At 40.2% G+C, this 27,412-nt stretch overlaps 1 protein-coding gene across 1 annotated transcript in view; it reads left to right on the forward strand.

Moving 5' to 3' along the window:
• Positions 1-27,412, forward strand: part of cntn3a.1 (contactin 3a, tandem duplicate 1) — a 109,173-nt gene that overhangs the window by 61,415 nt on the left and 20,346 nt on the right. Inside the window, exons 10-13 of the mRNA XM_033629325.2 lie at positions 7,293-7,425; positions 12,888-13,038; positions 22,183-22,310; positions 26,731-26,906. Coding sequence (XP_033485216.2) covers positions 7,293-7,425; positions 12,888-13,038; positions 22,183-22,310; positions 26,731-26,906 — 588 coding nt within the window. The remainder of the gene's footprint in view (positions 1-7,292; positions 7,426-12,887; positions 13,039-22,182; positions 22,311-26,730; positions 26,907-27,412) is intronic.

Here is a 27,412-nt window from a genome sequence, read left to right on the forward strand (position 1 = left end):
AACACAGCTGATGACTCGATTGACAGACCCAGACAATGACACGTAGAGATAGTGAGCATGCATGCAAGGTGTGAATGGCAGGGTGAGAAAGAAAAATTAAGCCTGAGGGTGAAAAGTATTGTCTTCCTGACTGAACTTTCTCTAGGGCTTCATTAACACCACACAGGCAGGCCTTGCAGGTTTTTTGTTTTACTAAGAAAACCATTAAACAGTGGAGCTTTTACACACCTGAGTCACACGCATGCCTTGTTTCTACTCTTTCTCCACGCTGTGTTTATTCTCAGAGATATTTAACCAGTTGCATTGATGCTGAAATCCTACATACACTTTTTTTTTTCCCACACAGAAAACTGATCAGGAATCGATAAAGAATCCAACCAATGTGCAGAATCAGTTATTTACTTGTGCACTCCAACTTTTAGCAGTGCCCAGTCTTATGAAGGTGTGCAGCATCCTTCTGACAACAAACACATTAAAACTGCTGAATGCTGCAAGGCTCAGTCTGACAGGTTTGTATTTAAATGGTAGCCTGTTGTTGTTGTTAGCAGAGTGTCAATATATTGTTTTCATTAGAACAGCCCCCAGGCAGATAAGTGGATGGATAGAAAGGTAATTTAATGTGTAAGATGAAAGATAAGACTACAGTAGATTCAGCAGCATGCTACTTAAAGGATGCACTGTGTGTTACCGCGCTGTTTGCTGGATTCATTTTGCTGAGGAGCGCGCCATGGTTCCAACTCTTAGGCTCGTACTTGGCAAGAACATGTCACTTTGAAATGGCTGTATTTGCCTGGGACTAAATCTGGCAATAAAAGTGTGTGTGTATGTGTTGGGGGAGGGTGTTTGTATGTGTTTTGCAAAGAAGCCAAAGTGATGCCATTTTCTGCCTGTCATCAACCAGAGACTCGACAATTTAGCGCTCAATCCGTCCTATCTGCTTCTCTCAATTTTATCATTAAGTCTCTTCTCTCTGGGGAGGGTGAAAAATGCCTTATCATCCAAAATACATTTCACATTTAGGCAATTTGCCTTGTTTTGTGTTATTGTGCTGCTGGAGTGAGTGTGCTTTCTGCCTAGAAAGAAGAGCTCCAGTGAATCACAGTCACTGATAGCGTCAGTGTTTGGATTGGGTAATGAGCCCAAAAGCAGTCTGTTGCTGTTTTGTTGGACACGTCTTTAAAGGGGGCAGGTGGGTTTACTTTGCTGCAACTTCAGTTGCGAGCTGAGATAATATTCAAAATCTGGAGCACTTTAATTAAAGAGCCAAATCACAATGCACACGCAGTGGAGAGATTACAGAGTTTTGCACTCCAAATAGTTTCCCATTATGACAGAAGTAGTTATCTGCAAATGCTGTATGTGCAGCGAGTCAAATTTGAATCCGTATAAATGGGCATCGTTGTCATGAACGCTTCCTCTTCTTGTCATTTGTGACTGTTGGGTGACAAAGGTCACTTCCTCTATTTGCCACACATCCTTAACCACAGGAAACCCTTATCGCTCCACCTGTGCATCTCCACTATTGATTTGTAAATAACACTGTAAAAATTCCTTTGGCAGGTGGCCAAGGTAACGTATTCTCCGTACATGTGGCTATATTAATGAGGTGGGGTGTTACCATTTTCAAAATGCCACCGTCAACAGCGGCAACAGTAAATCAATTTCCAAACCCAAAGGTCAGCGATGTAGAGAGAGGGAGGGAGAAGGAGAGGAAGGCCAAGGGAGCCATTTGTTATTCCTCATTAGAATGGATCAGTCCTCCTCTCCCTCTCCTTCTCTCTTTATCTCAGCATCTCTAGCGCTCTCTTTCTCTTTCGTATGCTCTCTTTCAAGCTTTTTTTTCCCGTCCACTTTCCCCTCTCTCTCCACCTCATTTTGGGCCCCCTCCAAGGGAATTAAATGGCGCAGAGGAGGGCTGTCACTTCAAAATGTCATCCCGGTGAAACAAGGACCCACTCACGCTTGTGTTTTTTTCCACTCCACCACCAGCTCCCCTTTCAGTTACATACATGAGTGTGTTTTTTTTTTTTTTTCCTCCCTTCAACCTCCAAAGTCAGAGAGCTGCCTTCTGAGGAGTTACCGCGCACTTTTAGTGCACCTGCTGCAATCAGGGAAAGGATCGTAACATCGCCGGCATACAACAAAGCGCCCATGATTTGCCTTTTCACAGCTCAACTTGAAACAGTGCTGGTATCAGAGAAAAGTCAAGCATAATTAATGATAGCCATAAAGCAGACGAATGCCACCATTTGTCTCCAGCGATAAAGAGATTGTGATAGAGCCACCACCGAGTCTCTGAGGGTTCTTTAACAGGGCAGTGGGTACACAATGGCGTAGTGTGGCACCAACTGATGCACTTACACAGATCTCTTTCATCCCTTTCTCCCCCCCGGGCCCTTGCACTGTGTAACCTAAAAAGGACCATCTATCATCTATTCAGACGCTATGACTCCCTCCCTCTTTCGCTCTCACGTCCCCTTGAACACACATATAAGCATCCAGTCCCGCGCTGCCAAAAACCCAGGGACTACTTGTGTTCCACTTGGAAACTATTGTATCCATCCTCACCCAGGGCCCCCTCTGGCGGCGGCTCTAGCGCCAGGTCAGCCGTGTGTCCATCGTGTGACTGGGCCTCAGAGAGAGCCCTATTTGAAGATGCTCAGCAGTGTCACTGATGTTAAGGGACAGTCCTTGTCTTTTCAAGTGGCAGTGCTGTAATGATTCCAGACGACAGACAGACTGGCGGCAGGACCCTCTGGACTACTTTGTCAGTGACATTTAAAAGGTCTGGCTACACTCAATGGGAAAGATCAAGGGCAAGAACAATGAGTGTTGCCACACTTAAATTGACACAACTATAAAAAGGAAGCAGAAAGTAGTGCCAATCCGTGTAAAGGTCAAAAGGAGGAGCAGTGGGAAGAGAAGAAGTTTGTTCTGATGCTGTGTAATTACTATCTGTACTCTGAGTAGGCGATTTTAAAATTGCATGTGTTTATTTTTAAACAAACACTGTCACATGCCGAGTATTTTCTTTTTTTTTGTGTCTCTGCCACCTAACGCTGTATCAGACTTGGTGGAGTATAAAATAGCCTATGTGCTGCAGCTTATTCTGAACTAATTCCTGCAAGGTTTGATTTCAACCACCGTTTGATAATGTCTCAGTGCAATGTTAAGCAGAGGGGGGTTACATCTAGTCACTGCGGGCCTATTAAGACCACAAAAAATTAGCAGTGTTTCAATTATCAACCCCCCTGAGGAGAGAAAAAGTGTGGCTAAAGCTCGAATTAGATCAGGCCATTCATCAGAATGAACACAGTTGGCATCGTGGTACTTAAAATGTCCATATATAGCACTAATTACCCACCTCAAAGCGGTTTTAGTCCAGCGCTCTCATATTAACACCTAGTATGCGATACTGTTATGGCACTAATTGGAGTGTTTTTAAGCTATCCTTAAAAGAAATGACAGAAATAGTTGTACATGTTTCTTATATAAAGTGAGAGGTCAGTGATGAAACAGAAAATAACATCCACAGAGTTTGTTGTTGTCTGTAATGGTTGTTGACTTAAGGATATTATATTCACTATGGAGGTCAGTTTAAATTGAGGTACATGTTCAAAATGCTGCTCCAAAAAGACACCTAATACCCTCTTTGTCACTGGACTGGCAAGAGAGCATGAGGTTGTTGTGGTGTTTCCTAATGAAGATGTCCTGACCTGCTCCATGTGTCAGAGAAACAGGCCAGGCTTGTTTGGAAAACATCTTGCTCTGGATCTATTCTGGCGCAGCTTTTGCACACCTCCAACCTATTTTCAGAGCAACAGCAAGCAATTGCCTGGGCTCAATCATGGCTCGATAGGCTCCCTGAATGTTGTTGTAACAGTCAGCTCTTAAAATTTTATCTAAGCCATTTTGTTGACTCATAGACAGCAACAGTACACCAAGACAGTGGTTTTCAAATGGTGTGCTGTGCTGCTAATCCAGGTGTGGTGTGGGATTTGTGATAACCACACATTATTATTGCAATATTCAACTTGGCCTATAGAAAATGTTATGAATGAATTTTTAATTGGCTGTATCAGTATGTTGTGTGCACCCATGTCCTAATAAAGAGGCAAACTTTAAACTTTAGCTGTGTCTCAAATCACATACTTCCGCCATTACACTTCCATGTAGTATACTATGTGCACTATGTACTTACTGGCATAGTGAGCAAATTTCGACAGGGTAGTGTTGTCTCAAACCAAACACGGCCGTTATGCACTAACTGGAAATGACGACCGCAATTTAGCTAGTTAGCAAACTAGCATTAGCATTTGCGTTATCGTTTGCGGTACCAAATCATTACAGACTGCTAAATTAACCCAATAAACATACTGCCGGCAACAATATAGTGGTACTTAGTGCAAAAAACACATGTATGCCAACAGTGCAGCGACGTTCGCGGTCGCACAGTCCTCGGCCGCCATTTCCAGTTTGAAAAGTGGTCCCTCCCCTTCCGCTACATAGCCAAGATGGCGACCATTGAGGGCCAGAAGTGTCCATAGTTCCACACTCAACTTCTTGACCATTAAGAGTGCACCATCTGGGTACTCACAGTGCACTGCATTTTTTCATGCATCTCAATGTGAACGCACTTAAGCACTCAAAATATTAAGTGTAAGTACATAAGTATGCAATTTCAGACACAGCTCTTCACTGGGGAGCTATTTGTCCTGTTTGCACGTTGGTAGCCCTGATTGGCAGCCAGTGTGAGAGATGATAACATGTAAAAGGAGAGAGCTGTGAGTGTGACAATGGATCGCTCTATTGTACCGAGAAAGTTACAACACAGCCCCAACGAAGACGACCGATCACTGAAAGTACATCGTACATTTTATTGACACAAGTGTGAATTTGCCAGGCTTTAAATTGACACATTTGTAGGAACCAAACAGAAAACTGTCTCCTGGAATTGAATTACTCTTGTATATTAGAAAACCTTGATCTGACTGTGCTCTGTGTTCTGTTCATATAACAGTATTGTTATATAAACAGGTGTCAGTCCTTTCAGGGATTAATGTCTGATTTGCTAAAGGATCATCCGCTGAGAGCATTTTAAGGGCCAGGATGGCTCATGTGTATCTGAGGCCAGTTACTGTAACCTGTTAGCAATGCTGCCTGGATGGAAGCTCTGTGGATTTTATCCACTGGTCTCAGCAGAGGCTGATTAAACTTCTGTCTCAGCTTCACTAATCAATATTTTTTATTAATAGTGGATCCAGTGGCTGCATGTAAGGTGAAAAGGGGCACTGCAGTGACAGAACTACAGAGAATATCATCCACTGTACACCATTTCCTCAGCAGCAGCAGACAGATACAGTCAGCTGCTGGTGGAAATATCTTTCTCAGGAGTTAGTGGAGACCAGATAGATAAAAAAAGATGGTGAATACTGGAACATGACTTCAAATGACAGCTACTGTTGCTACTTGTTTGCTCCAATATATAGGGTATGAGATTTATTTTTCCCTTTCTCAAATTTCTAATGAGATGAAATTCTTCATTTTCTCTTCTCTTCATTTTTTTACTCTGTTGTCATATACACACACAGGCCCAGAATGCACACATGCACAAACGGGACCTATACATGCATTAAATAAAGAGATGGCACAGTTAGGGGGCTGCCCATGGGCAGGCGCCCTGAGCAGCTGGAGGTTGGGTGCCTTGCTCAAGGCACTTTGGCAGTGCCCAGGAGGCAAACTGGCACCTCTCCATCTACCAGTCCATGCTCCATATTTGTCTGGATGAGGACTTGAACCATCACCCTCCAGTTCCCAACCCCCAAGTCCCTATGGACTGAGATACTGCCGCCAGGAGTGAAATGTTTTTCATGTTTATAGAAAAATGGCCTGCTGACATGTGGTATAAACCAAAACTATGAACTTATTGTCTCATAAAAAAACAGCTACATTATGGAACCCTACATGAAGTACAAGCTAAACAAAAGACAAAGGAGGCGCTCAGGAACGTTACCATTAGCCTTAGAGACTGGAAGGTTCAACACCACTCCAGTGCAGGACAGAATTTGTTTGCTGTGTAATTTAGGTGAAGTTGAGAATTAGGTTCATTTCCTGTTTTACCATCCTGTATATAGATATGTAAGGGATGTACGTTTCAGTAAAATGATCTCCATTATTTTGGTTGGAAAGTGATAAAAATTAGAGTTTTGTTTCACAAGGGGAACCTTTGTTGTGGCTGAATTTCTTTGCCAGGCCTGGGATAGAAGGCAGAGTATTTTGGGTTGAGCATGTGTTTATGTGCATGACACAAAATGAAAAAAAAAAAAAAATCATCAAAAGTCATTGAAATCAAATAGTTAAAGCCTTATTTTTACAATATACTATTCAGGATTATCCAGGAAAAAAACAGTGTATAGATTATACACAAGTAATCCCTCTCAATCCTCAGTTATGACCCAGTACAAGTGTGTGGTGGTGTAGTAACCTGCAGAGACCCTCTGCCTATATTTTATTATTTTCTATGTTTGGGACATTTATGGGCGTGGACCCCAACAGCGCTAAGAAAAGGTTGGGCTTTATAAAAAAATGTAGTGACCAGGTGCCAAACCGTTAGCAGCAGGTATCCAAGAAATACAGCCCCGAAAAAAACTGCAAATACAGCAAGGTGAAATGCCAAATAAGAGTGAATCTACAGTGGGCTTTTACTTTCAGTTTCACTGGCGAGCTTTACAATTTAGTAGAGTTTACAAACCTGTATCCAACAATCTGGCACACTACAGTATACTGTAAAACTAAAAAAAAGTTTTATGGTACCTTTAAGATTGTTTGTTTTATCTAAAAAGATATTTACCAAAAATAGGTGTGTGTTGTATCTGTGATGCAATAAAAATATTTGTTTTAAACAAAATGTAAGGTAATGTGATTTCAGTATGTTTTAGTGTCATTTTAGTTTTATGTATATTCCAATGATTAACGGGATGGTATTGTGGATCGCAGTTATTTTGACTTGGATAATCGTGTAATGAAACATTTTTGTGTTTGTCCCATGCCTACTTTCAACAGTCCCAGCACACAGAAGGTCCTGATTGGATGTGAATCTTTCGCTGTACTGGGGCACATTTTTCCACCAGAGGCAAGAACTCAAGCCTCTTGCTGACTGCTCACCTTGTCTAAACCTGTTTAGTGTTTGTTGTCAGGTTAGCACAGCATATTCCAATTTGAATCATGTGGTGCTCAAAGTGTGTATCTGTGTGTGTGTGTGTGTGTGTGTGTGTGTGTGTGTGTGTCTTTAGCACGACAGGGTTCAGGCGAATAATGGAGTGCTGACGATTAGTAGCCTGAATCTAGCTGACATCGGCATGTACCAGTGCGTGGCAGAGAACAAGCATGGCCGAATCTTCACCAACGCTGAGCTGCGAGTCATTGGTAAGTTCTGACACACAACACTTTGTTGATGGCCATATTTCTTACACCCACAGTCATGTTGGCAGAACATTTCAGTTTTGCTCGCTGGATTACCAGGATAATTTTACAAAAACTTGTTTCCACCCCATTTTTTTTTTCCCCCAAAAAACAAAGGCTGTTCAGTTCATCTGAACGATAAACTCATTCACCTGCTTCTCCAAAGATTTAAACTGAGCACTTGAAAGATGAAGTTTGTTTCTGTTCTCGCCTCTGTGTTGAGCAGACTGAGGAAAAAGACATTCGTGTCTACAGTTCTTTCGCCAGTAGTTTGCCCCAGAGTGCACCCTGGTTCTGCTCTCATAATCAAGTTTGCTGGGGGATGAGCAGTTGTGTGCTCTGAGAACAGCTGGAGACGAGAGCACCACTTTTCTTTGTTAGTTTAATGTTAAATTATTCCAGTAAAGAAATCCTCCTGATTGTCTTTCCCCCTGCACGGCTGAGCTCAGTGTTGTGTATGTAACATTTAATCTTACATTTTCTTTTCTAATTTTCAAATGCATCGTTATGGTGGAATTCATTTGGTTGTTTTCTCTTACTATGCTTATGTTATGCACTGGTGGGCTGTACCATGCAGCCAGTTCAACAGAGCCAGGCTCTCTTTGTCTGAGCTGGCTTCACAAACCCTGAAGCTTCAATCAGAGATGACGGGGCACCAGGAAGGTGGTTATCAACTTGCTCTTTTAACCAAGGATTTCTGCTTAAGACTCTTCGTATGCTCACTTAAAACAAGTCACATGATGCATTCACGTGTCATTTGACACTTGAAATCGATCGATCTGTGCAGCCTACTTACACCTTTGAAGAACATTAAAAAGCATTACAGTAAAAAGCAACAAGGGTGCTTGCATGAATATTAGTAATTGTGTGAACGCATTGTTGAATATACTGGATTTATTTTATCCCTCTGTTTGTTTCCAACGTGACAGCTTCACATTCTGCAGCTCTTTAAACTCTTCACCTTTAAACTTGATGGAAATCACTTGAGTTTTGGGGTAAATCAAGGTAAAATGAATTCTACTGAGTGAATAGGCTATTATCTGTGATAAATAACAGACTAATCAATTTTCTAATTACTGTCCTATTAGCTGTAATATACCAGCAGTGTATAAAGGACTTCATCAAATCAGGAGCAAGCATAAAAATTATTGCAAAGTGGTAACGTTACAGTGGTTTGAAGGAATTATGTCACATTGCATATGCATATAAACGTCATCCTGATTAATAATATAGTGAGCTGTTTGCTACCTGTGATTTAACAAAAGGTTCTTTTAGAGCCAGCGAGGGCAAATGGACCAGAGAACAGTGAGAGCAACAACAACCTTGTGAATAAAATGAAATCATTTTCAGCAACACTGATGTACCGTAGATTCCCCTGTAAAAAAAAAAAAAAAAAAAAAAAATACTACTTTAATTTCATGGCTTCATTCAGGGGCATGTATGTAACGTTATGGCCATAGATGAACAATGACTGTCATTCTGTTGTCATGGTTACGGCTCCACAAGTTTGATAAAGTGCATTTATAACATTTTCCCTCAGCTGACAATCTGTATCGTTCATAAACTGACGTTGACTATAGATTGACGCTACTCAAAGCAGCGGTGAAAGGTGCCTTTTAGCCGATTTCAAGCTGAAACTCAGAACACATTGACCCGACCAGGTTAGGTTTGCTGCATAAGTTACCATGGCGATATAGCCAGGTTAAAGGAGAGCCACCTTCGTAGGATGGAAAACTCTTGCTAAGCCATTGATCTTTCTTCGTGGCACACCTCTCAGCACACCACAGAAAACTCCATTTATGTGAAAATCTGCTTGGCAATGAACCATATTCTGATTCTGATTTTGATTATTTTTGATTACTTTAAAGTCGGCTGGCCGTATTCACTGTGACAGAAGGAAACCAAGCTCATTTACTCATTGTTTCTTGCAATCAGTATTCGGTTTTACTTGATCTTAATTTGACTTTACTTCACAGATTTAAGATAAGATCAAGTTAAATTTCCATTTCACACTTTTTGTTGTCACGGTACATGTTTCCAGAATGGCACCAAGAAACCTCCAGCTCCAGTGAGGTTCTTATATCTCAAGTAGTGTTGTCACGATACCAAAATCTTTGTTTCGGTACCAATACCAATATGAATTTCGATACTTTTCGATACTCTTCAGTACTTTTCCTAAGGAAAAGTCCTTTTGGATACAAACCTTTAGAACAATAAATAGTAGCGGTTTAACGGTACCAAAAAAATCATGGTTCGGTAAGTACCTCGGTACTTTGGTTGCTCAGATGTTTCACTAAGTTGGTGTTGTCTCGTGTTGTCTCCCTTTGCGAGGCAGACTTTCTCTTGGCCCAGCTGCGAATGTTGATACAGGTGTTGTCATACACACCACTTGCGCAATCTGTGCTCCAATAGGAACAAGAAAGGCGTTTGTGTGCATAAATTAGTAAAATAAATTAACTAAATTAATGAATTGAATCAATTTCAAAGTACCGGTATTTTCCAAATGCAGTATAATACCGTTTGGAATACTCTACTACCGCGGTACTATTTTAGTACCGGTATACCGTGCAACACTAATCTCAAGTGTCTCTGCCTTGTTGTGGAGAAAAATACATTTCCTTTAGAGCTACTAACTGTAGAAGCAATGCCATTATGAAAGCTGAATGTCAGCCTGCAGCATGTAGGGTTACAGTTAAAGGTGGTGCAATTATGTTAAAGTCTCTCAGGCTTAAGAATTGTCAAACAGCTTAGCAGGCAAACAGGTACAGGTTACATGAAAGGCTACGATGCTATATCCAACAGGGCAAGAAAAGTTCTATACAGTATGTCCCTCACATCATGTAGACATTAGCTTCTATGTATGTGCTTTACTGTTTTGAAAATGAGGTGCAAACTTCACTACTTATATAACCACGTAATAAAAAATAAAACTGTTTCATATCCTGGTATAAGCACTCACAGCACTTTGCTGTGGCAGTTTGACACAATGGCAAGTATTAGTCTGTCAAAGCCCCTTTACTTCCAGACACAGCGGCTTTAGGTGGTTGTGTTGAGAAACATACATAACTCTGATTGGCAGCTCGACACAAAGTAACTGCATGTATGCAGGCAGGGTTGGAGCTGCAGGAGTTGGAGCTTAAATGGCTGTGCTGTAGGTGTGTGGGTTTAAAACAGATCGTTAAGTGTAGAGGTGAAAAGCCTGTACATCACAAACTCTTTTAGACTTGGACACAAAGGATCCCAACAGCGGGGCAACACAATGGTTTGAGTTGAAGGTGTGATAAAGAATAGTATCAGTAACATTGTTAACACTGTGCTACATTACAGAGAAATACAAAACCGTACTAATGAACCTTCATTAATATAGGCTTATATTTTATCTACAAGTGCACGTCACACACTGAGCGAGCCGCCTGTTAATGACGCTGTTGGCAAAGCAGTAATGATTATGCTAAGTGGCTAATGCGCATGTAGCTACTGACATGTTTCAGATGATACGTCATGTTTGAAGTCGACCAGTGAAGATGAGTTTACATATCACCTTGGGTTCGTCCTTCACCTTCTCAAAATGATCCCACACTTTGGATTTCCTGCCCAACATGTTATTAACTAGCCTGTGGAATAACAGCAGGTACCAGCCCTGGAAATTAACCTGACTCCTGTCTGACTGTGGAGCGTAGACACTTCCTGTGTCCTTTCAAACTAAATTCCCACATGGTGCAGTCATATAGGTTTTGATTTATTTTGAGGTACAGCTCCTAGTAGAGTTTCACGGCTTTTTTTTTCTGCAACTAATGACATTATTGGTCGAATAACATTTGGTCGACTATTAGGGGGCAGCCCTAGTAGCAGAGAACAGCAGAATGATTGTAGTAAACATTAACAATAACAGAGAGCAAGAAAGCACAGCTGGTATTGGCATACCAATACTCTGGAAGTGTTTCAACAATCAGAACCAATATGTATTGATCAATCGATAATTTTTGACACTATTCTGCATCTCTTTATCAAGAAAAATCTTGCAACAGTATATACATGATAGGCCCTCATTTTTAATTGTAACATGTAGTTTTACAAACAGTTACTGTAGATAAAGGAGACATCTCTCCCACCTTGTTAGCCACACCTGACAAAAATATGGACCCTATATTCAAGGCTGCAGCTAATAATCTGAATGACTATTAATTTTGTCTGAAGATATCAGAAAATTGTGAAAAATTACAATCTCTCAGAGTTGAGGGTGACATCTTGAGCAGACGTCCTAAATCCAAAAATATACAATTTGTAAAACAAAGAAAGACAGCAATTCTCCAGTGAATATTGGGCGATTATGAAAATTGTTTTTCTGTCAACTAATCCCTAAATCATCAGTCATGAAATAAAATGCCCAACGCCTTACTTAAACTTTGATATATAGCTTTTGTATTATTGACAGTGGTATTGATAAAGTATTCCAATTTCCATCCTTTTAAATGCCGCTTTTATGATATCAGGGTGTTTATCTGTTTGTCATATAGTAATGAAAGTAATACACCAAACAATATGTGGTAAAAATGTCTTACTCTGTTTAAATGCCCCTCCTACAGACTAGAGGATCTGTAGTACCTTGCTACATTTATACATGGGAATAAACAGATTTAATTGGAGCCATAAATCCTCCAATTCTAGTTTTAGATATGAGTTCATATAAATTCCATCAATGTGTTATGAGAAAACAAGTATGACAAATGTCGTTTGTGTTGTTAGAGGAAACGCTGGCACTTCACACTCTGTGTCAAGAAATAATTGTGAGATGCAACATGTGTATGAATACATGTGTCTCGCAGTGTGTGAGCACGTGCACCCGCACGCGTTGGCAGGTGCTCAGCCATGTCAGTGGCGCCAGGCTGTGTGTTCACTTTGAAGAGCTTTCTGCTGAGTCGGTGCGCATACAAAACAGCTCCAGACGACGGCGCCTTAGTAATTAAGGCCTAAAGGAGCGGCAACAAAGCCTCCCTCTCGTTTTACATTCTCTCATTTTTGCTTCGGAGCCCCACGGCTTAATTCTTAATGCATAATGTCCTCCTAAGGAAAATTCATGGAATTAAAAAAAAAAAAAAAAGAGCCCTACCTACTTTCAAATAAAATGCCTTCTTAAAAATGATGTACCGTGTCTGTTCTCCTGCAGTGATGTGTGCATCTCTCTGTGTGTGCAAACAAGGGTGTATGTGTGTAGACGGAAAAGGATGTGAGAGCTGACCTACCTAATGGATGGAGTGACCTGCATGTTTTTAGGATGCTTCTCTACTCTCATTTCCTCAGTAGCTCTACCCCCCTTCGCTCCTCTGTCTCCTCTGACAGTAAATTAAACCTCAGCTGTGTTTTTTTCTTCTTCTCCTGTCTCCCTAACAATACTTACAACCCTCTCTTTCCACTCTTCCTATCAGCCATCGCTCCAGACTTCTCCCAGAACTTGTTGAAGGCCCAAACTCTGGCCCGACAGGGTGGCGACGTTCTGATCGAATGCAAGCCCAGGATGTCTCCTCGGGGTGTGATTTCTTGGAGGAAGGGGAAGGAAGCCTTGAGAGAGAGCCACAGGTACCCGGTTTCTTTGTGCAGAGCAGTAATCGCATTGTGTGCGGGGCCACGATTGTTTAGTTTGTCTGCTTTACTTGCAGAATCGTATTTCATCGACTTGTTATTTTATTTTTCCCTACTTTATATTCATGGTGACAAACAGCGAAGAACAGAACCACAGTGTGACACAATACAATTTGAATTGCATAACACGTTCTGCACTCCACCACTTTCCCCCTGCTATCTACATTTCTTCCCTCAACTCCATTGTCCTTTTCTCTCCTGGCTGTGCTCAGAGCTGGTTTCTGCACTGTTTACTTGAGGTAATTGGCCGTTCCTGGACTGCGGCACTTGGATCGATGCACTGATCCATCAGCTCATTAGCAGCATGTAAGGCCTGGAGGGTCATTAGAGCACAAGGCAGATGATGATCCAGGCTACCATCGAGATGGGGAAGAAGCAGGTGAAATCCCCAAAAGGACTGATCAATGGCTAGCCGTTGAACAACATACATTCTCGTGTGATAGTGGCGGTGACACCGGGGGAACTAGCTGGACACCTTGTTTTATTAGAAATCAGGTTAAGTGCAGATCAATGCAATACCTCTGTGAGCTGGAGAGAAGAAGAAAAAGGAAAAACAAATGTTAATCAGACAAGAAAAACCAATTCTCCCCCTGAAGTAACAATGCCGGTCATGGCAGCAGCAGGATATAAAGTCTGTGATTGATCAGGATTCATATTGTTTCATCTCACATGGCAGCAATCAGGGAGATATGCAGTTATGGTAGAATGCAGCTTCAAACAACAGGGCCTTCATATCATTTTCCACTGCTAGGAGCGAATTGGACATATGTTTCAAATGCACAGTCACCTGCACAAACAGCCAATTACAGGAAATATACCGTATACTTGTACGTCTTCATTTTCTGAAATGTCACCATTTGATGGTATTTGCACTCTTGCAGTTCTCACAAGCTTGAAACATCCGACGAGATTAAATTGGAAGGAGCCAAAATGCCCTGATGTGCTATTGCACTTTTAGTTGTTGCGCTGTCAGGAAAAGTACCAAACTTTTTCTTTTTCTATCATTTTTTTGAGAAATTGTTAGCTTTTCAGGCACGCTCTCTCACTATATTAAACACAGTGCGGCCTACAGAGATCACTCAATGATTCATGTTCACTTTCTGTTTGATTACATCTTTATTTTGTGCAGGAATGCACCAGCAGGAGGCAAAACACACCTGCGGTCACATGCGGTGACGTAGTGGGGGTCCAGATTTCTCATTTGATATGGGATTAATTGTTCAACTGGCTCAGCAGCTTTTCCACGCCCAAACCACAGTGGGAGTGCAGCAGGTTTAGTCATGTCTCACCTCCCCCTGTCCGACAGTATGTTGGAGAAACTAAAGGTGCGATGTGATTGTTAATATATAGATGCCAGGCGGAGACATTTGGGTTACAGAAGAGAGATGTTTTATTTGAGGGGGAGTAGCAGAATCAGCATCAAGATTATGTGTTGCAACGCCTGCTAAATGTTGGACCCAGCTTGCAGATTTATCATCCTCTCTAGTATTGAAAGGAAAATGCATCCATACTGCAATGTGCAATATCAATCGCGCCCATAAAGGCGAGATTTCCCATTTGAGACTTAACGTTACAGCCTTGCCCTGAAGTGGGTGAGCTGCATACAAGATGTTAGGCTTTGACATTATTGCAGCATCTCTCACAAACCTATTCCCCTGTTCCTGGCTCGTTAGCATTTACTTCCCTCCATATCGAAATGGGGCTGCTACCAATGCTATTACAGCAGTGGCACAACACTAATCCATCCCACTGGCTCAACTAAAATACCCATAATTCCTTCTAATCTTCCAGGGATAATGTTTTCAAGGATGTGGAGCAGGGGAGAACAAATCAACTAAGAACAAGGCAGGATCTGATTAGTTAATGAAATCACGTTGTGGTGATACCTATATCAGCTCATATCCCAGGCATGTATAACAAGATAGCCTTATAACAGGGTTGCTGTGCACTTACGCAGGGAGCTACGAGGTTAACAATAAAGTGCTTACCCTAATTTAATTTCACCGCTGACCACTGCCAGCAATTGTAAAATGGATATAGGAAATAGCTCTCAGGAATATTACCTTTATATTGAACTGCTGTGTTTAAGATTGTTACGCTAAATGATATGTATTGCTTCATCATGTAATGTGAATCAATTTATAACCCTGCTAGTAAAACAGCAAGAGCTTTCTGGATGTGTTGCCAATACAAGAATGTGCATTGCTAGTGAATGAAATAAGCAGTACTTGAGAATACTGCAAGTTCCCAGTAATATACTGAGTTAACTATGCAATCCTTCTTAAGTGGTTAAAATAATGTTTTTCATTTACGGCCTCTTAGGGGTTTTTTTGTTACACCACGGAGAGGGCAGAGCAGGCCTTTAGATTACAGCCACTAGCTCACTTTAACACCGGCCAATAAGGCTGAGGTAAAGTGCCTGTTTACTATATCACACTGCTCAAGTTTTATGTACCCCACAAATTCCCCCAATACCTTAATTGCTCCAGGGCAACCTTTGAGAGAGAAGGGAACAATGTGAAAGCATTTCAGACGGATAATGCTCCTTACATCTTTATCTTGCGCTGTCCCTTTGTAGCTTTGGAGAGGAAGAGGCCTGACATAGGCTACTGCACAGTTTAATGGCAAGTCTTATCCCTGTGACATCTCATATCCATAACTCTTTGTTATAGTCCATTACAAAGAAAGGCCCTCAGTTCAGTTAGGAGAATATTCCCCCGGCTCCACGGGGAATGGGCACGGCAGAAGAGGCTAATGTAGTTTAATTCCTTCAGCCTTTAAGGCGATGCAGGTAATTTTTGATCATTTTGGGAGGTCCAGGCTGCCTTCAAGGGATCTTTTAGAGAGGAGCGTTCAAGTTCTACTTTCAACCTGGTTATGTTTGAAACACCGGCTCAACCCCATTACACCGTTGTGCCGTTTAGAAGATAAGATGGGAGCTGCTTCTAGTGAGGATTTGCAGGGCGAGGCATTTATCAAGTAGGATAATTAATTTCGGAGTCCAGTGTGGTCGGGAAATTGTTCTACAGCTGCAACTGAAAAGAAGTATCAGAGATTGGTGGAATAGAATTTGACCAGAATGGCATGACTTTACTAACTGAAGAAACTGAAGAGTGGAGATAGATTTTTTTTTTCTTTTGGTATCACTTTACAGTATATGAAGGTACACACTGTGTTTTTATTAGTCATTATAAGGCACTTATTAATGCCTTGTTCTGCACAACCGTATTCTACAACTATTAGGCCATTAACTAGGAGATTTCCCTTATTTTCCTCCAAATTACTGCTTATTGATAGGAAGTAAGGAAGTTGTTGTACACAATTAAAAGATGGTAGTACCACAAGAATAGTCATTTGCCATTACATGAACAGTATGTTAGATTAAGGGGGATTTAGTGGCATCTAGCAGTGAGGATTGCAGATTGCAACCAGCTGAAACTTCTCCCAGTTAGAATTCCTTCAGTCTTAATGCTTCAGGAGGTTTTTATCGGGAGCCAAATTATCTGCGGAGGGCTTTTCACCACCAAAACAAAAAAAACCCCCAGGTGATTAGAACCAGTAAAAGACACTAAATAAAGTAATTTCATGTTACAAATCAGTGTTTTACCTACACCGTTTGGCTCATCACAGACAAGCCACTAATCCAGCACTTGCTAATCTGTGTTTACCTTTTTTCTCTGATAAGTTAAGATCCAGACGTTAAGGAGGTTTTTACCAAGCTAAATTATCCGCAGAGGTCTTTTTTCTCCAAAATAAATGGATCCAGTGATTTAAACCAGAGTTTCATGTTAAACAATCTGTGTTTTTCCAACACTGCTCATCCCAGGAGGGCTGCTAACTACAATCACCGACACAAAAACCTTTCAAACACAAATGGCCCTACTAAAGCCAGTGTTTGTCCATTCTGGCCTACTGTAGAAACATGGCAGTGCAACATGGCGATCTCCGTGGACGAGGACCTGCTTCGTATGTAGATATTAACAGCTCATTCTAAGGTAACGAAAACACAAAAAAATCTTATTTTCAGGTAATTATACACTAAAGAAAACAGACTTATTACATCATATTCCATTTATGCCAATACATCTCCCTAATTCCTACACACTGGACTCAAATATGGTCTATTCTCATGTTACGAAACACAAAACTACAAGCGCTTAAAGTGTCCAAACAACTCTAAATGAAGTCTTTTTAACTCAAATTATGTTCCCCATTCTAAAATGAGATACTGCTCATAACTAATTCACTAGTACACACGTTCCCTATTCTATTCTCGCCTCCTCTTCACACTTAGTAAATCCATTATAGCACAAAACTACTTCAATTAATATCTCCTTTATTATGCACCACTAAAGAGATTTTCAAACATATCTATTAAAAGTGTACTGCGCATCACTTAAGAAAACAGGGTGTGTTAATCGCAGTAGTTGTATAATATAATGGATTTATTAAGTGTGAAGAGGAGGCAGTTTTAAAATAGGAAACCTGCGTGGGTGAAGAAGTGTCAAACTACTTGTGTATATGTTATGAACAATACCTCAGCTTACAATAGGGAGCATAATCTGATTTAAAAAGGCTCAATTTATTATTTTGACACTATTAAGACTTGTGTGTTTTATTACATAAGAATAGACCGTATTTAATAAAATGACTATTCTTGTGGCACTTCCACCATATAAGGCCCGAAAAGTGTGACAAGCAAGGAAGCTGCAGTGCGTTAATTACTCAATAAGCAGTAATCAGGAGGTTATTGATAGTTGTAGAATATGGTCACGTAGAGTAAGGCATTAATAAGTGTTTTAAAATGGCTGATAAAGAGCCAATATATAACTAATATGCATGCTAATAAGCAACTAATTAATGGTGTAGCTCGACTTCTGTGCTTTGCATCCATCGTAACTGTCAGTAACAAATTTCTCCCACGAGCACCGAGTGTTTGCAGAGTGTTCTGCTTTCTTTTAATTTTTCTTTTTTTTTTTTAACAAATCACTTTTCAAGACAGAAATCTCAACATGTGCCAATGATCATGGATATCCTCCCTGTGTGTGTTAAACGGTGGCACCAGGATATAACTCTCGCAACTGTTTCACATCATGAAATATTAATCTGTGCACATGAGGCTTAATGGATATTGCCTGTTTGTAATAACTTTGATAACACCAGGCCAAATTAATTATTAGCTCAACAAGCAGTGGCTGTCTTGTTCCCTCGAGGGAATTCGTTTTTAACAGTGTGATATTTTATTGATCCCTGTGGGGATTTTTTTTTTTTCTTCTCATGCCTGCCACCTCTGGGGAGATCAGAGCTGGTGGAGGCTCAGCGTTGCTTTAGGACAGCTCTGCAAGGCTAATTCTTGACTTCATTGTGACAGCTGAAGGATGGGCGCTGTAATAGCAAGCCTGGTCTGCCTATTTTATTATATTTGATCTCTAGAGATATACAACAGATACTCTGTGATGATCAGGGAGGGTGATTGACCCTTTATTGACTTTGTTGTTTCCTTAGGGCACTGCTGCAAGTCTTAATGTTCAGTTCTGTACTTAGGTTGTTTGAGGACGTAACAGGTTTGAAGATGTTGCACCTCAACTGAAAATATTATTTGCTTTGCCTTATTTGATATTCCCAGATGTGTCACATTTGTATCATCTCAGAATAATTACAATGTATTAAATTGTGACACTTTGCAAGAGGAAGTCACATGAGATTGGAGGTGGTGTCTAATTCACGATTGCCTTTTTTCTCCACTGCTCTCCCCAAATTCACACATAGATAACAGGACAACATTATCCATCGCATTAGGCCCTTCTTCTGTATATTAAAACCCATTTAGGTTGACAGACCACATTAGGACACCTACCTCAGCTTTAATTAGTGCAACAAATAGACAAAATACAGCTAGATTATGCACTATCACAGCTTACTACTGACATGTCGTCACAAGGACAAACATATTTAATCAGTATTTATTTCAGGCCTGCTTACTTTGAAAAACAAGATAAGGGAAAAAGCGGTGATTGCTGTATCCACAAAGCATGATAGAAGCACTGGGAGACTGTGAGACAGAAGGAGAACACAGGAAGTCAGCGAAAACCTCAGTCACGCTGTCTTTTAAGGGATGTGATAGATTACCTCCAGTAATTACAGAGATCAAAGCAGAGGGAGCAATGAAAATGTGTTTTCTAAACTTGCGGAAATGCTTTGATAACAGGAAAGACAAAGGGATCAAACGTGAGCAGTAGGTATTCATAATAAATAATTAAGTGATACATTATAACAAGCTAATATAAGTGGTATCTGATTGTTTTTTGATGGAATAAGGGTTTGAAATGAACGGTTCTGCTGCATGAATGGACCCTTTTTTCAGGCTTTTATTCGGAGCTTTCTGTGCAGTGTGTGGCCACTTTTTCACTAAAGCGAGGGAATGCTTTTTTGGCATCAGAGTAAATAGAATTAATCAAAACATTTTTTTATTTTTTTGTGCCTCAATCACCTGTGACCCTGCCATTAATTTTCAATTTTATGAAGTGTTTGGTCGTCCTAGACGCGCGTGGATCTTCGCAAACAACTTTCGCTTAAATGTTTTTCTTCTTTTATCCTCTATCCTTGACTCCGCTCGAAAAAGGCTGCAAAATGAATGTCATTACATATTTTTCATAACAAGTTCTTTATATGCGTGTTTTCTGTACGCTGTATTCAAGGCCCTGCTGATATGCTTTTAAGAACTCATCCCCCCTAAAAACAATTTCAACAGGGGCCATCAGCATTTCTTAAGTTTCAGCTTGAAATTGTATTCAGTCATGTTTCTCTGCCGGTACTTAAAATAAGAGGAAAAGCAGTTTGTGATTAGTAGTTTATTTGATTTTATTATAATTGAATGTCAGAATAAAGGCACAAGATGTTAGCAAGAATGCTCATTTAGTAGTTCATAGGCAGGGAACAAAAAAACGGAAACAGTATACAGATACAAAAATACAATACACAAATAGAAAAAGTTAAGCATGACTGATATGTATAATCAAGTGAGTGAAATGGGTGGATAGATTTAATTGTTGCTGTGAGATGACACAGTAGTCGCCAGATGAAATATGAACGTGAACAACACCAACAGATAGCCTGGATCATGTGCACTTCATTCAGCCAGCGTCTTGTCGCTGACCTATCGTTCATATTTGGCTTTACGTCACTCAAGCGACTTGTTGGACTGCCGGAGTAGAAGCAGTACACCCTCTCTCTGTCAGAGGGAATCTGTCAGGCTTGACTGATGACACCGGCAGATGAAATGAGAGTCTTTGTAATTTGGACTCGCTGGTGCAATCTGTCATAGAGGTTCAACTTATTACAACACAACCAGGCGGGTCCAATTTGTTTCTCTGCTGGTGAAATGTTCCCGACACATACAGAAGACTCAGTTGGATTAAATCCATTAGTAGAAGTTGCTGTCTGCAGTGTTGGGGAGTTGTGAACTACATGTTAATCAACTAGTAGTTTAACTAGTGTACATTTTGAAGTATTTCGGTACATTCATATTTACATGGTGGTTCAAGCAGTTAAATTACTTTTTTCCCCATTTTTTTGTGAAACTACAAACATATTTGGGCCATGAAAAGAAATTACTTTTTATTTTAACTTTCTCCTCTTCTCTACATGGCCTTGCTCCTACATACATTATAGATTTATTCACGCCCTATGAGCCTAGGCTCTGCCTGCGTTCCTCAGGTAGGACCCTCCTATCTTTTTCCACAGCTCGCCTCGTTACAAAAGGAAGCAGAATATTTTCCGTTAGAGCCCTGCAGCACTTCTCAAATCACTCCTCAAAACGTATTTTTACAGGAAGGCTGGGTTTTTATTTATTTATTTATTTTTTTACAGTAAATCTGTAGTATGTCTAGTTTCTATCCCCTCTCTAATCTTAATTTTACCTTTTTTTATTACATACTCTGTTTTATCTGGACTTATGTTCAGTATTTTTATTTGTTTGACATATGTTATTGTTGTTTTTTTTTTTAATCTGACTATGCAAATAGTTTATTATGATTATTATTATTATTTTTATTTTATTTATTTATTTATTTATTTTAATTTTTATTTTTATTTTTTTCAGTTGAACCCCTTTGATCCCAATTGGTCATAAGTAATGATTATTGCTATGTTCTGACAAACGTTGAGAGAAGATGTTACATGTTAGGGTAGCTCTGTAGTTTAACATCTTGTGAGGTGTTATTGGTATTTTCTAGCACTTCTTTTTATGCTTTTACTGTTTCTTTTTTTGCCCATGTAAGAAATTAACAGCCGCAGCAGCCACATTATTATGTGTGAACCTAACAGTTCTCGGAGCTAAATGATCTCAGCTCTGCTTTGAAAAATTCAGGTTTCGTGTGACATATTTTCGGCCGTAACTCTGTTAAAAAGTTGTTTTACACACTTTTTTTTATGCTTGTCAAAATGCTGCATTTGCCTCGTAGCTTAACAGTGTATTCAGAGTGAGGTGTCTTAACCATCATGTAGCGTTATACGCAGGAGCGCTGGATGAACTGTATTAAAATGAACACCTCAGATGCACGTAGAATAGCATATGTGACAGCCCGAGTTTCTCAGGTAACAGCCCACTTCTATGGGAAACCATGTTCCTGTTTCATTTAGTATTCATGTCTGCTGAAGCAATATTTCTAACATAACACTTATACAGACTCAGTAGATCTATAACATGCAGTTATTTAGAATCCCCCTTGATATCCCCTTGAACTCGAAATGAGACTTTCCTCCTCTATCCTGCACTATTTCTTATCAACTCAGTGCTGAGAAATCAAACTGTAACTCTTCACACTGAGCTTCTCCTTGTGTCACGCTAAAGCACAGGGAGCCAATTAAAATGTGCCGAGATAAACTCCAGGCTAAAGTTGAAATGCTTTAGGACACTGGACTAGATTTTTATGCACTTTGAATATATATTTAAAATGACAGCCACGCAAGCTTCCACTAGTAGAGCAGTGTGTCAGTTGAACTTTATTAACCCAACACTGGTGTGCTGTCACTTAACCTAATATGGTAATGTGATATGTATATGTATATTCTCACCCACAGAGTAACCGTGTTGGATAATGGCAGCCTGCGGATTTCCAATGTCACTAAAATGGATGCTGGACTGTACACGTGTGTGGCCAGGAACCAGTTTGGAGTGGCGAGCAGTGCCGGCAGCCTTCTGGTTAAAGGTAAAATATAATTTCCTTGACTTCAAACATCAGCTCTGGTCGCTTTACTGTAAATGGCAGCTGGATATTGCTTGTTTGTTGTTTATTTTATCCCCAATAGCTGTTTCCTTGGCAACAACTGTTTTTACTCACACAGCAAATAATACAGTTACAGCAATAATCCCCTTTTATTCATACAATATCACTATTATACCAGACTGTACAATTACATCAAGCATGTAATATATCAAGCATTGACAGCTTTGCTTTTCTTGTGTATTTAAGGAATGGGATTGGGTTTTCTGTGTTAAAACCTTTTATGTAATCCATTTGAACATCATGACTCCTGCAGGTTTTATTATACAGGCCTTGTAATAAACCAACACATCATTTACGGTTGTCAGTATTTTGGAGCAACACAAAGCAAATGTTCTGGCAGTCTGTCACAAGAGCTGCGAGACACGACCGACCGGCGCTGCATTTAAAATTAACCAACACTGACCCTCACTGCACGCTTGATGAACGAACAGCGAGGCAGCGTCGCTTTAAAGATGACACTCTCCCTACCTGACGCATGTACAGTCCAATTAGTTGATTGGCAGTGGCTGGAGGAAGTGAGACACGAGGCTCATTGCATTCATGCGCCTCCATGTTTAATTCATACTTCATTTTTTTTTTTCTCTCTCTCTGTACGGTGGCTCATAGCCATGCTCGGTTTGTTTAAGATTTCAATCCATTTAAATCACACACTTCTACAGTGCAGTGAATTTTCTAGGTCTTTCTAAAGAGCAGAGTCAACAACAGTGCTCTATTAAAATGCCTTTTGGTGATTCCTCTTCACAAGTTTTTTGAATTGCAAATTGGCTCGCATAGAAGCCCAATTTCCCCCACAGCCTCTTTACATGTACGAACGACGCTGTTATACAGTTTACTGTATATTCATACGTGTGTGTACTCATAATATTAGTCAGAAGTGGAAAAGAGGTGGTAAAATATATTCATTTGGTCTCGTATTTGAGTACAAATTCAAGGATCTGCATAAGCGTAGCACTTTGCAGAATAAGGTTAAAAAACATAAAATATTACTCACTGTGAATTTAATCTAAGCACCATTATGTTAGCAGCTACTGCGCACAGGCCAGGTTGTAAGGCTAAAATGAAACATTATTGACATTAAATAAATACTCTAAGTGTTGATTGGGGCTGTAACTACTGATACTTTCTATTATTGATCACCCTGAAGATTATTTCCTCAATTAACTGTTGAATTGTTTAGTCTATAAATGTCACCATAATTTCCCAGAGCCCATGAACATCTTCTTCTAATTTTATTCAGACATCAGTCCAAGACATAATTATGTTTCATTTAAAAAGATAATAAAACAGAGAAAAGGACTTCCTCAGATTTAATTAGCAGGAAACGGTAAATGTTTTGACATCTTTACTTGGTAATGACAAAATAAGCCATATATCAAAATTGACTGAATTTAATTGAAGTTATTAGCAAAATTGTGACAATAACATATATTTTCAATTGAGAATGAATCAAATTCACAGTGTTATACTTGGTTTTTTTTACAATTTTATTAATTTTTTTTAGAAATTGTAATTGTTTAACTCTCCTGTCTAATTAATTACAGTTAATTACATTTCACCTGGCGTCTCAGGTACAAGTCAGTCCCACACTTCCACACAATCAGTTACTGCTTCATCCCAGGCGTGTTACTTTGACTGAGCTGAACCTCAGGCGTACCATTTAAGATTGACTTCCTCAGAATGCAGATATTTGGCCATTACAACACATCCAATTCCTGTGCTAATTCAAAAGGACACGTTCAAATCCAGCATGTATCTACACAATAAAATCAGCTCTTCATGGTTGTTTGAAACATGCTGTCATTCCATAGGTCTACAGAATGAGGACTGCCACGCACGGAGCACACTGAGGGGAATGAGGGAGCCAATTTGTGATTTTCCTTCCAGTCATAACAGGAAATGAGCGTGACAGCTTAGCAATCGGTAGCAGAAAGTTTTACCCCTCTCATTTCGCATCTGGTGCCAAACTTTGCTAAGACTCACCTGGAATGCACTGCCATGACCAGTCGGTTCTCCTTAGGGGGTGCGAGATAAACAAGCTGGCTTGTTTTGACAGAGCTGAATATAGACCTTTACTCCCCCTGACATGCTGCATTGGCTTGCCTGTCCATTAGTTGCTTATGACATGCATGCATAATTCACAGTGGACTGGTGTATGGGCCTCTCAGCCCGCGCTATATTCTGTGCACCGCGCTGCTGTTGAATGAGACACCCAGCCGAGACGGACCAAAGATTATGTTGATGCGCACCACGCTGAGGATGAAATAGGATGGCTTTTTGTCTCGGCACAAACAGAGCCAAATTATAGACTCGGATCTGACCTGCCATAATGGTGGAGTTTTTTCCTTTTGTTTGTTTATTTTTACTCTGTCTGTTGTTTAGTGATATATCAGGCCATACTCTGATTTATGAAACTCAAAGAAAGAGATGCAATATAAGCTCACAGGCAGACTCAAAAGTAATTTATCTTGTTTGTTTAACATTCAGGACAGGATCTAAAGAAGGGCAGGATTTGTTTTTGAGTGTGGCATGTATTTGCAATTATTTCTCAATGTGTGGGGAGCATAAAGAAGTACAAACAAGCCAAGTGAAAGAAGGTTATTACCATGCAACCCATATAGCATGCAGTCTGGGCAGTCTGGAAGGTATATCTACTCTGTTGAAGGAAAAATACGGCCAATTTCAGCATTTAAATACATTTTATTCCTATGTTCTGAGGCAGTCTAAAAATATTAGGAGATATAAACAACTCTCCCAAATCCAATAACAGGGGTGCTAAAACTCAAATTTGTGATGTCATCAAGTATAAAGTCTGGAGCTGCTCCATAGACAATGAATTTGGAAGGATGTTATAGTTCAGTGGTTTCCAACTGGTCCAGCCACAGGGTCCAGATTTCACTGAGCTAGTTTGCCATGTCTGCCAAGTAGCTGTCCATTAGTCACTCACTCCACGGCAGAAAACAGCACTTCAAAATAAAAGTTCTGTGCTGGAAATTGACTGTACATGAAAATAAGAATACGTTTTTGACAAACTTGACACAATTGCGAGTCACTTGCAGTCCATTCAGAATGGGCCCGCAACCCACTTTGGGACCATGACCCACCAGTTTGGAATAGTTTGGGTTCGTTATAAATGACACTGTGAGCACCAAGTGGAATGTTCTTAGTATAGACCAAATCACCGTGATGCTATGCTGACAACCACACTTCACTTACGGTAGACAGCGAGCAATTGATTTTAACTCTAGAGATAGTTTGTGAAAGCCGCAAACTTGTTTATTTCTGTTGTCATATCTATAACATATAAATCTGTATAGTTATCATGGTGGTCCGACCTATCTGACGTTTCTGCTGTGTTTATTTTATGTACTGTGTTGCTGTGCTAGCATCTTTGATAAACCAAATCTACCAGCACCGAGGCTAAGCAATGTCCTGCTGTGGACAGAGGCCTTTGCAAAATGTATTTTAACTATCTAAAAAGCCCCACCTCTAAAAAAAAATAAATCAAAATACCAATTGTCGTATATGCTATATATTTGGAATATTGGCTCCACTTAACCTTATACATAACCAACTGAGGCAGCAGAAGACCAGCAACTTCCTTATTCTAAGAAATAAAATTACTGTAATAAAAACAGTAGGACTGTCCTGATTGTAAACTGAAAGTTTCAAAAGATGTTCAAAAATGCAGTCCAAACTGAAAAGTCCGAGGCACAGGGATATCTACGCGTTTCGACTCAACGAGTCTTCATCAGGATATCATATCCTGTGCTTATGCCCCACCCAGACACGCTTTCTCACTGATGGATAAATTGGTGCTGGCGTGGTGTATTTATTATGAATACAGTTTCTGCTTTTCGCCGTTTCATCACTACTACAAATGCAGCTGTAGCCAGTATCTCACTATCACGATCCTCATTTATGTTTCAATAACCTACAAATTTAATTCAGCCACAAAATAAGCCTGAAAAGCTAGAAATCAGAACAGGAGTACAGAGAGTTGTTGCATAGAGGTGATACACCATCGCATTGCAAGTAGCTGCCTGTCGCAACTCGTCTCGTCGTGACTCATTACTCTGAACTGGGCATTAAAAAAGAAAACAACCATTCTGTGAGTCCACAAAATCAGGCTCCCATTCATTGTCTGTGGCGCAGCTCCAGACTACTTTATGACATCACAAAGTTCAGACTTACTTCTCTGGCTTTCACAGAGAGAAGCACATGTTCACAAATACTGACTGAACTGTCCAAGGCCATGGAAATGGCATACTGTAATTCTGAATTTAGGTGGTGTTCTCCTTTAACATGTCCCCCTGCTTTCTAACTTAGTGCTGCCTGTTTACAGAGCCAACTGTGATCACCAGTCCGGCAGGTCATCTGGACGTGACCGTAGGTGAGAGCATCGTGCTGCCCTGCCAGGTGTCTCATGACCCCACGCTGGACCTCAAGTTCACCTGGTTCTTCAACGAGCAGCTCATCCACTTTGGAAGCCACTGGGCATATTTTGAAAAAGTTGGTGGGGTAAGTCAGTAATGTTCTCAGGTCCTCTGACTCTCTGTGTCTTTAGGGTAAGACGTGAAGAAAATATATGTTGCAGCCTAGCAGCCTCGCATGAACTTTTTTTCTCTTTCAGATAAAAATCATAAGTGTGTGCTACAGAAATTGTACATACACAAGTTTCTGAGTTGTTTAATTTACCTTTAGACTTTTTATTATTGCAGAGCTACAACATATATTTTAAGCACCACATTTGAGTGTTGGCCAAGTGACATTTCCTCAGTTATAAAAACAAGTGCTTCTATAAGTACTTCTATACCCTCTTGACAAATCTGTTTCCACTTGAACGTGGAGACTCTTAAGACTTCACCACTTAAAAAAGCTTCTAGAATCTGAAGACAGGCTTAACGCAAAGTCATATGTGAAAAGTTACACTCCCCTTGATACTCAAAACGTCTCTGCATACCTACTTTCTATTATAGATGAAACTACACATGCAGTAGTTTAAAGTGACTTATAAGGAAATAAGC

This window comes from Epinephelus lanceolatus, chromosome 8 (assembly GCF_041903045.1).
Source record: "Epinephelus lanceolatus isolate andai-2023 chromosome 8, ASM4190304v1, whole genome shotgun sequence".
In the NCBI taxonomy this organism is placed as follows: domain Eukaryota; kingdom Metazoa; phylum Chordata; class Actinopteri; order Perciformes; family Serranidae; genus Epinephelus; species Epinephelus lanceolatus.